The following is a 16,387-nucleotide window of genomic DNA, read 5'->3' on the forward strand; positions in this document are numbered from 1 at the left end:
AACAAACGGAATGGATGATCGGAAAAGGTTAATTTTGCCCGGAATGTTGAAGTAAGGTCCCATTTTTAAAACAATTTTTTCATACAAGGTACTATTTGACAAAATTAAAATTACAAGGTACTAGCTCATAAACTGAGGCAAAAACAAGGTACTTTTGACAATTTTGCCTATAAATAGAGAGTTTCCATCCATAATTTTCAACCTATGTTTCTAAGGACTGAGTAATGCCCTAATATAATATTACATTCAATCGGAATACGAAACGACAAAGAGGAGAGAGAGAGAGAAAGAGAAAGCGTCAATGGCAGCTACAGACGTGTCAACTTTTGTTCCCGCCGGCGAGGGTTCGAACGCTGCTGCTGGCCCATCTTCATCTTCCAAGAAACCGAAGCGTTTCGAAATCAAAAAGTGGAACGCCGTTTCTCTCTGGGCTTGGGGTAATCATTCTAATTAACCCCCAATTTTTGCTTCAAATATCTTCATAAACCCTAATTTTAATGTGTTGTTTCGGAGGATTTTCTACTGTTTTGTTGATTTTGGGGTCGGTTTTTGGCAGATATTGTGGTCGATAATTGCGCAATTTGTAGGAACCACATCATGGATCTCTGTGAGTTCTTTCTCAATTTTTTAGGGTAATTTTTTTGTAAGGTTTTTATGGTTGTTGTCGAGAATTGATTTGATTTGTTGATGTTGATTTTAAATAGGCATTGAGTGCCAAGCTAACCAGGCGAGTGCTACCAGTGAAGAGTGTACTGTTGCTTGGGGTATTATCTCTCTCCTATTTTTTTATTTTTATGAATTCCTCTTGGTTCCTGGTCCTTTTTTTCCCGCTAAAACTGAGCTTCAAACTAGATATCTTTAATCTAATTGAAGAAAGATTATGAGAATTTAGAATTTCGTTTGTTGCCAGATATGTTTTTATCGGCAGATAATTTTGAGTTTCCCATGTGTTTGATGGTGTGTGGTTTCGAATTGGCACTGTGTTTGTTGTCTATAGTAGACTGGTTTCTTGTTGTTAAGATGTAGAGAAATGTTCATTGGGGTTGATTGAATGTTTAGTAAGATGACATTTCCTAATATGTATACTACTGTAGATAACATTGTGATGTTGGAGGAATGAAAAGATGGATTATCCATGTATTAGCTCAGCTGGATGATTGGCAAGTTTGAGAGTTTGTTGGGTTTTTTTTTCTTACTAGAATTATTTTGACCTAGACAAATTAGGTGAATGAATGTAGCTTGGGAACTGCAACTCTGCTAGAGAGCTACACATCATAATTTGTGTGGCGAGCCTGTCAATAAAGCTATGAATGTAGCTTTTTTGATAAAATAGGAGAATATTTTCTTTGGATTTGATGTTTCAATAAGTCTTAACTGTTTCTTGTTGGAATTTGATGCTTTCCCGTTTCTGGTTACTGTGCTAACAAGGAAATTTTGGTGCTTCAACTGACCATTGGCTGATTATGGCGAAATAAATTACGTCATAAGAGTTTCCTGTTCTTGCTTCCCCCCTTAAAGTGTGTGAGCTTATGATCCTGGTTCCCAAATATGGAACCAGTAACTTTGACTAATAAGTAATAACGGGCTTTGGTGGTGGGTATGGTAGATTTTATTGCCAAAAATTCATTGGTCTTGTTAGGAATGGCGTGATGTCAAACTTGAAATTTCCATTTCCACAAGTTTAAAGGCTATTTTGTGTAAGGGCTGTGAACAAATGTTCTAAAAGGTGTGAGATATATTAAAGAAATAGGGGACCGAGCCTTGGGGGAGGAGGTCAGAGGCAAAGGATGCACACAGGTAATGTTGGATAGGCATGTAGTCCTTTATAGAATCCCACCGATCTTCCCTAACAATAGTCATAGAAGAATTAGAAACTTTAGACTCTTTTTCCAAAAATATTATTCTTTGTGTCCATGTAGGTCTATTTAAAGCAATGTTGCTAACTTGCGAATAGTTTGTGGCCAGTTAGCTAGTAGGCTTATAGCTATTTGCATTTAGACCTCTCCAGATCCTACTGTTGCTGGAGGATTGATATTGTACTGTAATACTTTCCTGTACTAATTTGTGTTTACAAAGGCCTGCTATGAGCATCAAATACCCTAAAATGCCTCAAATGTGTATGATTTCCTCACTATTACAACAGCCAAAACAAGTAAACCTAAATAACTGGAGATAAAGGAGCCCCTAAGGCGGGTCTTCCTTTTCACCTTGTAATGCAGTGCCTTAGGGGCTCCTTTTTGTGCAGTTATTTAGGTTTACTTGTTTTGGCTGTTGTAATAGTGAGGAAATCATATTTCCAGTTAAAATTAGGAATTATTGATATAGTTTTCACAGATACTTTGTATTAAACTTGTGATTTCTCGGCACACAGAACAAATTGCTTCTCAGTTTCTGAATTGCAGTATGAAATCTTACAGATTTCGGTTTCTTGGGTTCAATTAATTTAAAATGACACTCTGCTGCTACACTTTAGTTTTGTTAGATGTCATATCAACTCTTGGTTCCTGTTTTGTCACGTTTTTCCCTGGTTTAATGTTTGTCAACTTACTCATATGTATCCAACATTTGCCTGGATAAAGTACTATTGTATCAGTTTGTGGCTGTAATATCTATCAGTTCTCATTTGGTATAATAATAATGCAGGAGTGTGCAATCATGCATTTCATTTCCACTGCATCAGCAGATGGCTGAAAACCCGTCAAGTTTGTCCTCTAGGTTCGTTTACTTACTGTTTCTGCAAACTATTTTATATCTGTTACTGCTATAATATTAATATCCCTGAATCTCGTTTTTAATTTGATTTACCAGACAACAGCGAGTGGGAGTTCCAGAAGTATGGCCATTAATTAGAAGAGCTGTAACCTTAGCTTGCTCATTGGAGTCCACAAAATTTGAGGGTGTGTGTGTCCAGATGTGTGGAGAGTGCCTACTTCTTTATTGTTTACAACTTTCTGTCGCATGACGTTAAAACTCAACTTACCAGTTTTAGGGTGTGAATTGTTGGGCATTGACAACCATTGCTACTTTCAGAGAGAAAGCTCTATCTTGTGACTCTTGTTCCATATTGCAGATATTTCATCTAAAATGCCCTCTTTATTACAATGGTTGTATATAAATTACTACAGTATGAAGCATGTCAACAAACTACTCTCTTGAGTTCCAACTTGTAAAGATGGCTGTGGGTTGGGCTTCGGGCCGATCCTGTGATTCGTGGGCCTAACTGGGCTGGGCCGAAAAGTTCAAAACCAGACCCAGACCAACAGCTTTCGGGCTGGGCCGGTCCATCGTGCCTAAGGCTAATTTTATTAAATTTAGTGTGCTTTGACGTGCTGTGTTTGGTCGTGTTTTTTCTAAAAAATTAAGGCCCATGTCTGGCCTTGGACTTCGTGCTTGTGCCGGGCCGTGTTTTTGTGCTTGTGCTGGGCTGGGCTTTTTTTGTGCAGGGTTGGGCTTCGGGCTTGCCCGGCCCACAGCCATCTTTACTCGTCCGTCATCAACATATTTTAATAACAGAGTAATTTTAGGACTAAGACACTGCATAAAGAACTTGTACAGAGTACTTTTAATAACTCCCATTGTGAATTTAGTTATGAAAGAAGATAATCAAACTTATAAGCAAACTAGATGATCTCATGATCAGTAGCCCAAGCGGTTTTTAGGTGCATGGCGATGGTAGTGAGTGATTTCTGATTTAGGTGAGATAGTTGCAAGTGGGAGTGGGTTAGGTTGGGGGTAGACCGTTGGAAGTAAAGCTTGAAAAATAATCCGCCCGACTGAGCGGATTGCCCAGTAAATTCCTATTCACAATAAAATGTTATAAAGGTTTTTTGCGAAGTTTGAAATTGTAAACATCTCGTAAAAGATTGTTTCTCGCAAGGTCAATCATTTAAAATGTATGTTTTGGCAAATTTTCCAAGAAAAAAATATGCACTTGACCGGCACGCCACATAGTCAATGACTGAGATAGAATAAGGTCAAAAAAATATACTCCGTATTATTTAAAGCCGAAATGTTCTACAAAAATTATAAAGGTCGTCTCATGCAAAGATTTACATATAAAAGATCTCTTTATATCAAGAAGATTATAAGACTTGAAATATATTAATTGATTGATTTAATCAACCGGATTAACTTAATTTAGTATAAATTTTATTCTAATGTATTTACTATCCTATATAGTTATTTGTAATGTTCTTATTTATGTTCATTATTGTCTTTGTAATGTTACGAAGGCTGTATAAATATTCCCCATAACTCATAATTCAAAATACTTAAACTTTCTCATAACCTTTCTCATAACTCAATATACTTGACCTTTCCCATAACTCTATCACTCTTTTGTCAAATTTGCCTAAATAAAAAAATTGATTCTCAGACAAAAACCCTAAAAAATCGAAAACCCTAGAAAAATTGATTTGATTCTGAAACTCATTGACACGAGTACTGCACAAATGTGTTTCCTGGTTTTACTTCTTGCAGGGTTGGTATAATGTTGCCTATAACTCTAATCATCATCATCATCATCATCATCATCATCATCATGGTTCTGATCCGGAAACGGAATCGGAATCGGAATTGGAATCATGTACTATGTCATCATCATCATCTTCGGAATCATCTGACGATGATAAGACTTTCTCTCTCCCTCGGTTTTCCAACCCATCAAAAGAAGAAGATGCAATTTCATATGTTGACGAAAGCATTGTTCTTGATCCTGAAAATATCAATGTGTATGGGAAGACAGGAAAGTGAATGTCGAGTGATTTCCTAGTTAACGCCAATGGTGTTCGAGTAAAGGTTAGTACCCTTATTATATAAGTTCTTATGGAGTGTCTTTATTTTTTAATGTCTATTTTCCTATTTGTGACACAAAAATGTAATTATGGCTCCAGTTTTGCTGAAAACAGGGGCCAAAAACTGTATCTATGGGCTCCTTTGCTAAATGAATGTTCTGCTTAAAAAACAAAGCAGATGAGCCCTTTCTGACCAAAGCGCTTGCCATTTTTACCCTATTTCTTAATACATGCAACATATTCATTTTTAGGATGTATGATAAATTGATAATACTTACAACATTTCTCTTATTGGCAAATTCTTATACAAAGAAAGCTTTATTTTGTTATTTAAGCACATAAGTCATGTTTCACTCTCTTTTCTCCTCCCTGGTTTATATTTCCTCCGTTCTTGTTTATACGAGACAATTATTTAGTCACGTTTGCCGATACACGATTTCAAACATTAATATCTACCATTATGAATAATAAAAAATTATAAAAAGTTGATATTTAAAAAATATTTATTGAAACGAATCAAACAATACCCCGCACCATCCATAAAAAAATTATAAAAAGTTGATATTTAAAAAATATTTATTGAGACGAATCAAACAAGACCCCACACGACTATGTTTTTCTTAAGTATAAATCACAAATTGAAACCAAATAGCTTGTATGAATAGTGTCAAAACCTCAATTGTGTCATATAAATAAGAATAGTGGAAGTATGTCATTTGCCAGAAACACGGGAAGTATAAAATAAGGTTTACAAACTGCCAATAATTCTCAAGAGACTAAATAAATTATCGTTGTGAAACTCTTTTTACAAGTAAAGGTAACTCTTAAAATCATTTTTAGACAGAAGTATATATATTGTACTCCCATAAATATACTATCTCCAAAATAAGGTACATCAAAACACAATTTTCTCACACAAATAAAACGACCTTCATTTGTCTATACAACAGATTTTATGAAATCATAGGGAAAATGGTTGAACACTCCTTTGCAAACCAAACAATGTAAATTTGAAAATGGAGGAAAACAGTTTTCTAGGAAAATGTATTACGCTCTACCAAACAGAGCCTAAATATTGGGGGTATTACGTTAAGTTAGAAGACAATATAAACAACAAATAGGAGCGACAGGGAGTTTGGAACTCTCTCTTCATTACAATAGTTACACTACCATTGGGCTACTTATACTAAAGACATTGTTGGGCTCACATAAGTGGGCTCACCTCTCTACAACTAACAAACATCCTCGTTTTCTCATTTCTTCACCTTTTTCTCCTTCAAAAAATAACATAGCATATAGGTAATATTATGCATCCAAAAGCAAATCAAAAGTCGGTACAAGTGTACGACCTGTTATTCTACATATCGTCAGTACAAATACATATAGAACATTAGAACGAAGTTGTTGCCAAATTAACTATTCCTAAGCATAACGCGGAACGCGTGCGGCCCCAACCACTAGTCTACTTAAAACGCAAAATGTGCTTCACTGTTACATACGTAATAGATTTGAGGCCATCACTCTAAATATTTGGTGGTTACATGCACATATTCAATAACCCTAAAACCGTGAAGGTGAATAGGCAATTAACTGTTTAACATGTCTAGATTGTCAAGCGAGTACTTCATGATGCACGATGCAAGACGCATGACACATTGACACAAGTGCGATGATATGGACGTAATGATGTATATACTACGTTCTACTAGATATTGTTTACGAGTTACTTACTATTCCCTTGATCCGATATTATTCACAATGGTTGTAGTTTTTAAAAGATCTAGATGGTCTAGAGTTTGGTTATAGAGGATAAAATAAGAATGTGTGTGACATTTTTTTTATCATTTATTTGAATTTTCTATTTTTCGGTGAGCCCTGCAATAAGAAAGAGGAATTGTTATACACATTTTAAATTTTGCCCTTAGGAGGAGCACAATGCTTTTCAATTCTAAATGTCCGATAAGAAAGACCAGTTCAATATCACAACAGTTGTATTCTTCTTCATTTTGCCATTTCGTTTAATATGTCATCGGTAGAGGGGCCTAGCAGTCTCTTGGAAGGCCAGAGCTTCAGCCGTATAGGGATACATATCAGCGAATAGGGATACATATCAGGTCTGGTCCAAAGTTAGTCATAGCACGACGTCCCTTAGGTTCCAAATATGAACCTTGAGGCCCTACATGATGAGTTCAGCACTATCATATTCATCACAAAGGTGCCACAATCTGTGAACTGTTGAGTCGTTGTATGGTAATACCCAACAGGGTAGGTTCTGTTCTCTTAAAACAACATTAACACAGAACAAGAAATGTTGTGGATCATCTCTAAAAGAGAAGTAAACCAGCACTATGTCAAATTGACGGTTCTTTGCTCGACATTCTTGAAACTTCCGTTTGCTTGTGATGAAATGTTGGCCAGTTTCGCACAGGTACAATCCCACAAGCCTTTCTTTGAGTTTATAATATCATTAGTAGCAGTGGCAGTAGACAGACAATCGAAGAGTTGAAGACCCAAGAGATTCTCGAGGGGGACAGGTCTTTGAGTTGATAAATTTACAGTTTTGCTAATTAGATTGAAGAAATGATCATCTGTAAAAGGAAAAGAATCAACACCATGACTTAACATGTACTGATAAGATTGTTGCAAAACAATTTCCACTTGGATCTAAGACAAGAGCTTTTGTACCATAAAAAAAAAATCAGTAACACGGTTGTAAGAGTCAGAATCCCCAAAAGGGATAGTTAAGCAAGAAGGAAATGTAGATACAAAGGAATTGGTTGAGGTTGCTAAGACCAATTCATTGGAGGATTTCGCAGATACAAAGGAATTGAAATCCTCCAATGAATTGGTCTTAGCAACCACAACCCATTACCGTTTAGATCCAAGTAGCATTGTTTTGCAGCAAACTTCTCAGTATATGTTAAGTCATGGAGTTGATTTTTTTCCTTTTACAGATGATCATTTCTTCAATCTAATTAACAAAACTGTCAATTTATCAACTCAAAGACCTGTCCCACTCGAGAATCTCTTGGGTCTTCAACTCTCCGATTTTCTGTCTGCTACTGCTACTAATGATATTATTTCTGTTTCAGAACTCAAAGAAAGGTTGTGTATAGGTGCTACCCTGGTGGGTATTACCCTACAACGACTCAAGAATCCGCAGATTGTGGCACCTTTGTCATGAATCTGATAGTGAGGAACTCATCATTGTAGAGCCTCAAGGTTCATATTTGGAACCTAAGGGACGTCGTGCTATGACTAACTTTGGACTAGACCTGATATGTATCCCTATTCGGCTGAAGCTCTTGCCTTCCAAGAGACTGCTAGGCCCCTCTACCGATGACATACTAAACGAAATGGCAAAATGAAGAAGAATATTGAACTGGTCTTTGTTCCCGTAAATTCAAAGGGGTGGAAAATCACTTTCACGAAGGGTTTGGATCCCAGAACCTCGTGGCTTCAGCATTCCAAGAATGTCATGGCTGATATGCCCTCCTGATTCTCATCGCGAAGCCTTTATAATGGAGAACATTCCAATTACTGGGAGAGGGTTTGAAGATTTGTCATACATCGTATTTGGAGAAGATGGCAAAATTGTTTCAACTCTTTGCCCTGTGCTGTCAAAGTTCCTAACTGGTATTCATCCTGATGAGTTGTACAACAATATTCTTGAACAATACACTGGTTTCTTGGAAGATTAAACATATAATTCAGGGGTTGGCTGTTAGCTTTTGGAAGATTAATTATACGGAGTACTAATTAAGGAGTATTAGCTTAGTTGAATAGTTTATCTAGTAATTTAGGTTGTAAGCTTATTGGTATGTTGTCAACTTATTGACTTAAGCTTATCTTATTATTTAGCATTTTACGGAGTAGGTGAATTATAAGGTTATTGGTATGTTGTCAGCTCATTGACTTAAGCTTATCTTATTATTTAGCATATTATAGAGTAGGTGAATTGTAAGTTTATTGGTATCTTGTCAGCTCATTGACTTAAGCTTACTAGTTATTTAGCATAGTAGGTTGTAAGCCGGCCTATTTGGGTATGTTATGAATTATTAATTAATTATTGACTAAGCATATTAGTTTGTTTGCTATATGTTGAGTTTCCCTAGTTAACACTGGTGATTTTGATGATTGTCAATATGAATCAGGAATGATTTAGGGATTAATTTGATTGACAATATGAAGCTGGAATGATACAACAGTACAAGATATATGAGTGATCTTACCTAATGTGTCTATACTACTATATGTACAACAGTACAAGATATATGAGTGATCTATGTTTTTTACTCTTTAGCTTGCTGATCAGACCAGCTCACAAAGCACGTCAATCACTTCATTTAGCTTGGGACCTAGCCGCCTAATTCTGTGCATAAACTTTCGATATGGGTTGAAAATGTTTTTACTGTCCAAATTTCTTAGAAACTTAAACATAAGATATGTTTCTCTGTGGGTTGGATGAAAATGACATTTTGTGTTTTGCAGTGTTCAAATTCACCATTTACTATTTTCAGTGTAAGACCTTTTGAGCTGAACTGAACTGATGGGGTGGAGTTTTAGGATATGTGCTTCTAAATAATGTTGATTTTATGGGGTTATGGCTCATAATTATGAGCAGAATAATAATGTTGATCTCATCACTTCTTGTTCACTTATAAGTTTAAGGAAGGTATCTCTTTACTTCTTTAGGTCAAGAGTTGCATAAGATGATCAGTGTCTAATGTCTACTTCTGAAGTCTACTGTAACTTTTCTTAAACATGGCTTCTGAACAAGGAACTAGTCCAGTAGGACCCCAACATCATCCCTTCATTTTTCCAAATCACTTTAAAACTACAAAAACACCCAACAAAAGGAAATTAGAACTCTCAAAAACTAACAAGAAACCGAGAACTAGTTCCTTTGTTTCATGGTGATTCTCCTAGGTTTTTATTTTTATTTTATATGATTGTATTTCAGAGAAAGTACTAAAGCGTGAAAATTTTGGGTCGTAGTAAAGTTCCAAAGTCTCAAGTTTGTCAGAATTTTCTTTCCCAAAAGTTATTGATCAAGTTAAGACTTCTACATTAAGCCTGCTTTCCTCATGTAATGCAATCCCTCCCTACTAACTTACTAAGGTATGCATAAATTCTTATTCTCCTTAACTTTAAAGTTTTGTTAGATTACCACTTGTATAGTGGAGATAATCAACCATGCAGAGGAGGTTTAGAAGCTGCCCATTCGCAGTCTTTTGTCACCCTGTGGCTCTCTGCAATAGTTCAATGAAAATTTTATTATAGGACTTGTTCAGCAACATGATGCGTGCTGTATGTTTATATCATGGATATATCATTTTGACATATACTTGGTATTAAACTTGTGATTCTTCGTATCAATGTATTTACAGTAATAGTATCCTAATATGAGGCAGTATCCTATTATGAGTAGTATTCTAGCCTAAGAGTAATTATGTTAAGTCTTAGTAATAGAATAGGAGTAGGATACTTTGCATATGTATATATATATGCCTGTCTATTATAATGAGAAGATCAGAGATTGCCCAATACTTGTCATGGTATCAGAGCAAGGTTTGAGATTCCTTTTCCGCAAAATTAAACACAAACGAAATACCCGGCCTGTGAATCATGGGCAAGGACGATGAGGAGCCGAAATCTAAGCCAGGAGATGAACTTGCAAAGGCGTACTATCTTGGTTCAAGCGATGGACCAGGCAATCTAATTACACCGATCAAATTGAGAGGATCGAAAAATTATGATGAATGGGCAGCATCTGTTCGTCAGGCATTAATATCAAAGAGGAAATTTGGTTTCATTGACGGTAAGATCAAAGAACCTTCGGACCCAGACCGGCTCGCAGATTGGATTGCCGTATACTCAATGCTCGTTTCTTGGATCTCCCACACACTGGAAGAATCTCTTCGATCAACTGTAGGGGATTTCGATGATGCAGGGGTTATGTGGGTTCATCTAAAGAAGCGATTTTGTGTGGTAAGTGGTACTCGAGTTTGTCAATTGAAGAAGAAGCTTGGCAACTGTAAGCAGAGCCCAACAGAATCTGTGGCAGATTACTATGGGAGATTGTCGACGATCTGGAAGGACTTTGTGGCCTATGCACGTATTCCCAAGTGCTCGTGCGGGTCGTGCAAGTGTAACATTGTGGCCCAAGTAGCTGATATACGGGCTGAGGATTACCTACATCATTTTCTGATCGGATTAGATACTCCATATGAGGCAATTCGAGCCCAACTACTTGCCCAATCACCCCTGCCAGGAGTAGAAGAAGCGTACAACTCTGTTTGTAACACAGAGGACCTTCGAGAAGATATCAGTCAGGAGGGACGTGAGACCGTCATGACGTTCAAGGTCGATTCCCGACTCAACGATAACAGTGACAAGTTCTGCAACCACTGCCATAAGACCGGGCACGACGAAGAAGGGTGCTTCCAATTGATCGGTTTCCCAGAGTGGTGGCCTGACAAGGTGGTCGTGGCTCTGGCCGGGCAGGTAGCCGTGGCGGGAAGAATGGGTCTGGTCGCGGTCGTGGCAGTCAAGGGGGGAGCAGCAGTGGTACATCCACAAGCAGGAATAGCGTGAAGGAAAACAAAGTCCACGCCCAGAATATTGCTGCACCTAATAATAATAATAGTTCAAAGATTAATAATTCTGGTAGTATAACAGATGGGCTAGCAGGGGTTACTTCGGCACAAGTCCAACAAATTCTTGATTTGCTAACATCCAAGGCCAACCCAAAATTGCAGGGTAAGAATCCTAATAATTTACAGTGGATTATTGATAGCGGAGCGTCAAATCATCTTACATATGACCTTTCGATATTGAAGAATGTTCAGACAATACCAAATTGTCACGTAGGACTCCCGGATGGTCAAACCACTAATTCTAATCAAAGTGGTTCGGTGGAACTAGAAGGCGGCTTGGTCCTTGATAATGTGTTATTTGTGCCTCGTTTAAATTGCAATTTAATTTCTGTGACACAATTAAGTGATGAATCAAATTGTGTTGTTCAATTTACTAACAAAATATGTGTTATACAGGACCGATCGATGAGGAAGATGATTGGCCTAGGTGAACGAGCAGATGGACTTTATTTTTTCCGTGGTTTTCCGTTGGTCAAAGTGTGTGCACTTGAGACAGAATGTGGTGTAGAACTGTGGCATCAAAGAATGGGACATCCGTCGGAGAAAATCGTTAAGCTTCTTCCTCCTGTTAGTAGTGCAGTTAGAAAAAATAATAAAGTATGCGATATATGTCCTCGTGCTAAGCATACTAGAAGTAGTTTTCCTATTAGTGAGAATAGAGCAAGTAGGATACTTAAATTGATTCATTTAGATTTGTGGGGGCCCTACAAGACACGTTCGTCTTGTGGTGCTCGGTATTTTTTAACTATTGTAGACGATTTTTCTAGAGGAGTATGGATTTATTTGCTTCGTAATAAAACTGAGGTTGAAGATATGTTTATGAATTTTGTTGCCATGAGTAAACGACAGTTTAATCAAGACATTAAAGTAATACGAAGTGATAATGGGACGGAATTTAATTGAATACAAGGTTATTTTTTAAAAACTGGAATTTTTTTTGATTCGTCATGTGTTGGTACTCCTCAGCAGAATGGTAGAGTAGAACGAAAACATCAACACCTCTTAAATGTGGCCCGGGCATTACGTTTTCAAGCTACATTACCTAAAAAGTTTTCGGGGGAATGTATTTTGGCGGCCTGTTATTTAATTAATAGAACCCCTACTCCGTTGCTTGAAAATAAGACTCCGTAGGAAATGTTGTTTGGTAAAATTCCGTCTTATGATTTGATTCGGGTTTTTGGATGTCTTTGTTACGCTCATAATCAACGGAGTAAAGGGGATAAATTTGATTCTCGTAGTAGGCGATGCATACTTATAGGTTATCCGTTTGGTAAAAAGGGGTGGCAATTGTTTGACTTAGAAACACATGAATTTTTTGTGTCCTGTGATGTTAAATTTCATGAGAAGGTATTTCCCTATAACGAGAGTGTGCGGGTTGATGTTGGAATAAGTGAGCTTGAGGATCATTTGGTGATATATGACAGTGAGGACGATGTCCCACTTTTGGGCAGTAGCACATGTGATAGGCGTTGGCAGCCTACTGACTCAAGAGAATGTGGGGCGCCTGTTCAGTCCTTAGACGAGACAACATCAGCTAGCCATGGTGAGGCAGGTGTGTCTTCTAGTGGGGTGAGTGCACAAGCACAGGAGATTGGTGTGCAGGCAGGGGGCCAGGTGAGTGAGACACATCAAGGAGTTTATGAGGCACTGCAACCTAGAACAGAAGCACTGCAAGAGGCGCATCAAAAACCCTTGCAGCAGCAGCCCCTACAGACCTATGTGCGTAGGAAGAAGCAAGCAACAGTACAGCAACCAGTAGTACAGCAGACAACTAGTACAGATGCTTCTCCTACAATTACTACTACTTATGGGGAATTAAATAAAAGTAATGAGGAGGAGTTAGGGAGAGGAAAGCGAGAAAAATATCCGTCTTATAAATTAAGAGATTGTGTAACCCACACCATACGGAAAAATAATAGTCCATCAGCCCGTTCGTCCTCGACATCATCCTCCTCAGGTACTCCTTATCCTATAACGTATTTTGTTAATTATGAACGTTTCTCTACAAAACACAGAAATTTTATTGCAGCTATTACAGACGGCAAAGCCCCAAAATCTTTTAAAGAAGCAATGAAACATGAAGCATGGAGAAAGGCTATAGGTGCAGAAATAGATGCACTTGAAGGACAAGGTACGTGGGTGTTACAAGAACTACCTCCGGGAAAGAAAGCACTAGGAAGCAAGTGGGTGTATACGGAGAAACGTGATGAGGATGGAAATTTGATCCGGAATAACGCAAGACTGGTCTGCTTAGGAAATCATCAGGTGGAAGGTACAGATTATAATGAAAGTTTTGCTCCTGTAGCTAAAATGTCAACAGTACGAACGTTCTTGGCAGTTGCAGCAGTGAAAAATTGGGAGGTGCATCAAATGGATGTACATAATGCTTTTCTTCATGGTGACTTGGAGGAAGAGATTTATATGAAATTTCACCTGGTTTTCATAAAGGTAATCCTAACATGGTTTGCAGGATGAAAAAATCATTGTATGGACTGAAACAGGCACCCCGGTGTTGGTTTGAAAAATTGTCTACCGCCCTGAAGCAGTATGGATTTAAACAATCATACTCTGACTATTCATTGTTCACATTGTCCAGGGGAGAATTACAATTGAGTGTCCTAGTGTATGTTGATGATATGATTATTGCAGGAAACAGTGTGTTTGCTTTAAATAGTTTTAAAGCATATCTGAGTCAATGCTTTAAAATGAAGGATCTGGGTCATCTGAAATATTTTTTAGGCCTAGAGGTTGCACGCAACAAGAGTGGCTTCTATGTCTGCCACAGAAAATATGCGCTAGACATTATTTCGGAAACAGGTCTCCTAGGTGCTAAACCTGCAGATTTTCGATGGAGCAAAATCACAAATTAGCACTTGCAGAAGGGAAGGAGTTGGACAATGCAGAACAATACAGACGTCTAGTAGGCCGACTGATTTATTTGGCCGTTACTAGACCAGACTTGGCTTATTTAGTGCATATTTTATCTCAGTTCATGCAAGCACCAAAAGAAGAGCATTGGGAAGCAGCATTAAGGGTAGTGCGATACTTGAAAAAGTGTCCGGGTCAAGGTATTCTTTTACGTTCTAACAGTACATTACGACTAGAGGGGTGGTGTGACTCGGATTGGGCTAGTTGCCCGTTGACTCGTCGTTCGCTCACGGGATGGTTTGTTTTACTCGGACTATCTCCAGTTTCCTGGAAGACTAAGAAACAACATACAGTATCTCGTTCCTCGGCAGAAGCAGAGTATCGTTCGATGGCGGCACTGACATGTGAGCTAAAGTGGTTGAAACAACTACTTAGAGATTTGGGAGTGGAACACAAGCAGGGTATGAATGTGTTTTGTGATAGTCAGTCAGCACTACACATAGCACAGAATCCGGTATTTCATGAAAGGACAAAACATATTGAAGCAGACTGTCATTTTATACGAGATGCAATCAAAGAAGGAATTATTTGTCCATCGTATGTATCAACAAAGGTGCAGTTGGCAGATATTTTTACAAAGGCGCTCGGGAAGGCACAATTTGAATTTTTTCTTGACAAGATGGGCATTCGCGATCTACATGCTCCACCTTGAGGGGGGATATTGAGATAGATTAGGATTACAGTAGTAGTATCTTAATATGAGGCAGTATCCTAGTATGAGTAGTATTCTAGCCTAAGAGTAATTATGTTAAGTCTTAGTAATAGAATAGGAGTAGGATACTTTGCATATGTATATATATATATGCGTGTCTATTATAATGAGAAGATCAGAGATTGCGCAATACTTGTCACAATGTTTTGTGTATCTAAATGTATAAAGCCGTAGTTGCAGGCCTTGAACATATGCATGGGGTCGATCTTCAAATAATCTATCATTGATAGGTATTATTGCGTGATTTGCAGTCTGAAATCTTACAGATTTTGGTTCAATTAGTTTTAAAATGAGACTCTGCTGCTACATTCTAGTTTTGTTTGATTTCATATTAACTCTTGGTTCCAGAAAATATGAGGGTGTGTGCAGATGTGTGGAGTGCCTACTTCTTGATTGTTTACAGCTTTCTACGTGATGGAACCATTCTTGCTACTTTCAGAGAAAGATCTATCTTGTCCGATATTGCAGATATTTCATCCAAAATGCTCTCTTTATTTCAATCCTAACACTTATAAAAGCAAGGAGTTGTGATTACTATTCCCGTAATAGTGAAATTACCGTAATACCCTCAATTTCATGCACAATTTTTTTTGGCATGTAGCTTACAGACAGTGTGATTATCATTTTTCCCCTTCTCCTTTCAACTTCTCTGCTTCCCTTGCTTCCCTTCCTTTCTCTGCTCCCTTTTCTCATTTGTTCTTCTTCTCAAATATGAGAGAGGTGTTCTTCTCTTTGATTTCACCCTCTCTTTCACACGTTGTTGAATAAATTTCGGGCAAATTTGCCAAAAAGGACCTTTTATAACTCAAATTTTGCGAGAAAGGACTTTATATAATTTTTTTTGTGAAAACACACCTTAAAGTAATATTTTTTGCGAGAAAGGACCTAAGGGAAGTTTCCGGCATTGACTGAGCTTTGCCGGCCATTGACTTGCACATGAGCAGCAAGTGTGGCTTACGTTGGCTAAAGACATTGATTTTCCCGAGTTGAATTTTCTAACTTGATTTTTTTTTCGATTTTTTTTTTCAATTTTAGGTTTTAAAGCTTAGAATTTTGGAGGAAAATTGGGTGTCATTAGTAAAATAAAGTCACACGTGCTTCTCACGTGCAAGTCAATGGCCGAAAAAGCTCAGTCAATGCCAGAAATTTACTTTTGGTTGTCTTTCGTAAAAAAAAATTACATTAATGTGTGATTTCACAAAAAAAAAAGTTATATAAGGTTCTTTCTCGCAAAAAAAAATTACATTAAGGTGTGATTTCACAAAAAAAATTATATAAGGTCCTTTCTCGCAAAA

General features: G+C 37.6%; 1 protein-coding gene across 1 annotated transcript; it reads left to right on the forward strand.

The window, feature by feature from the left end:
- The first annotated feature begins 204 nt into the window (after positions 1–204).
- On the forward strand, positions 205–3,102 carry LOC110798000 (RING-box protein 1a). Its single transcript, XM_022003130.2, has 5 exons — positions 205–437; positions 557–607; positions 705–764; positions 2,644–2,715; positions 2,809–3,102. The coding sequence occupies exons 1-5, from the start codon at positions 302–304 to the stop codon at positions 2,844–2,846; spliced, it is 357 nt and encodes a 118-aa protein (XP_021858822.1). The 5' UTR covers positions 205–301; the 3' UTR covers positions 2,847–3,102.
- The last annotated feature ends 13,285 nt before the right edge of the window (positions 3,103–16,387 follow it).

This window comes from Spinacia oleracea, chromosome 2 (genome assembly GCF_020520425.1).
Source record: "Spinacia oleracea cultivar Varoflay chromosome 2, BTI_SOV_V1, whole genome shotgun sequence".
In the NCBI taxonomy this organism is placed as follows: Eukaryota; Viridiplantae; Streptophyta; class Magnoliopsida; order Caryophyllales; family Amaranthaceae; genus Spinacia; species Spinacia oleracea.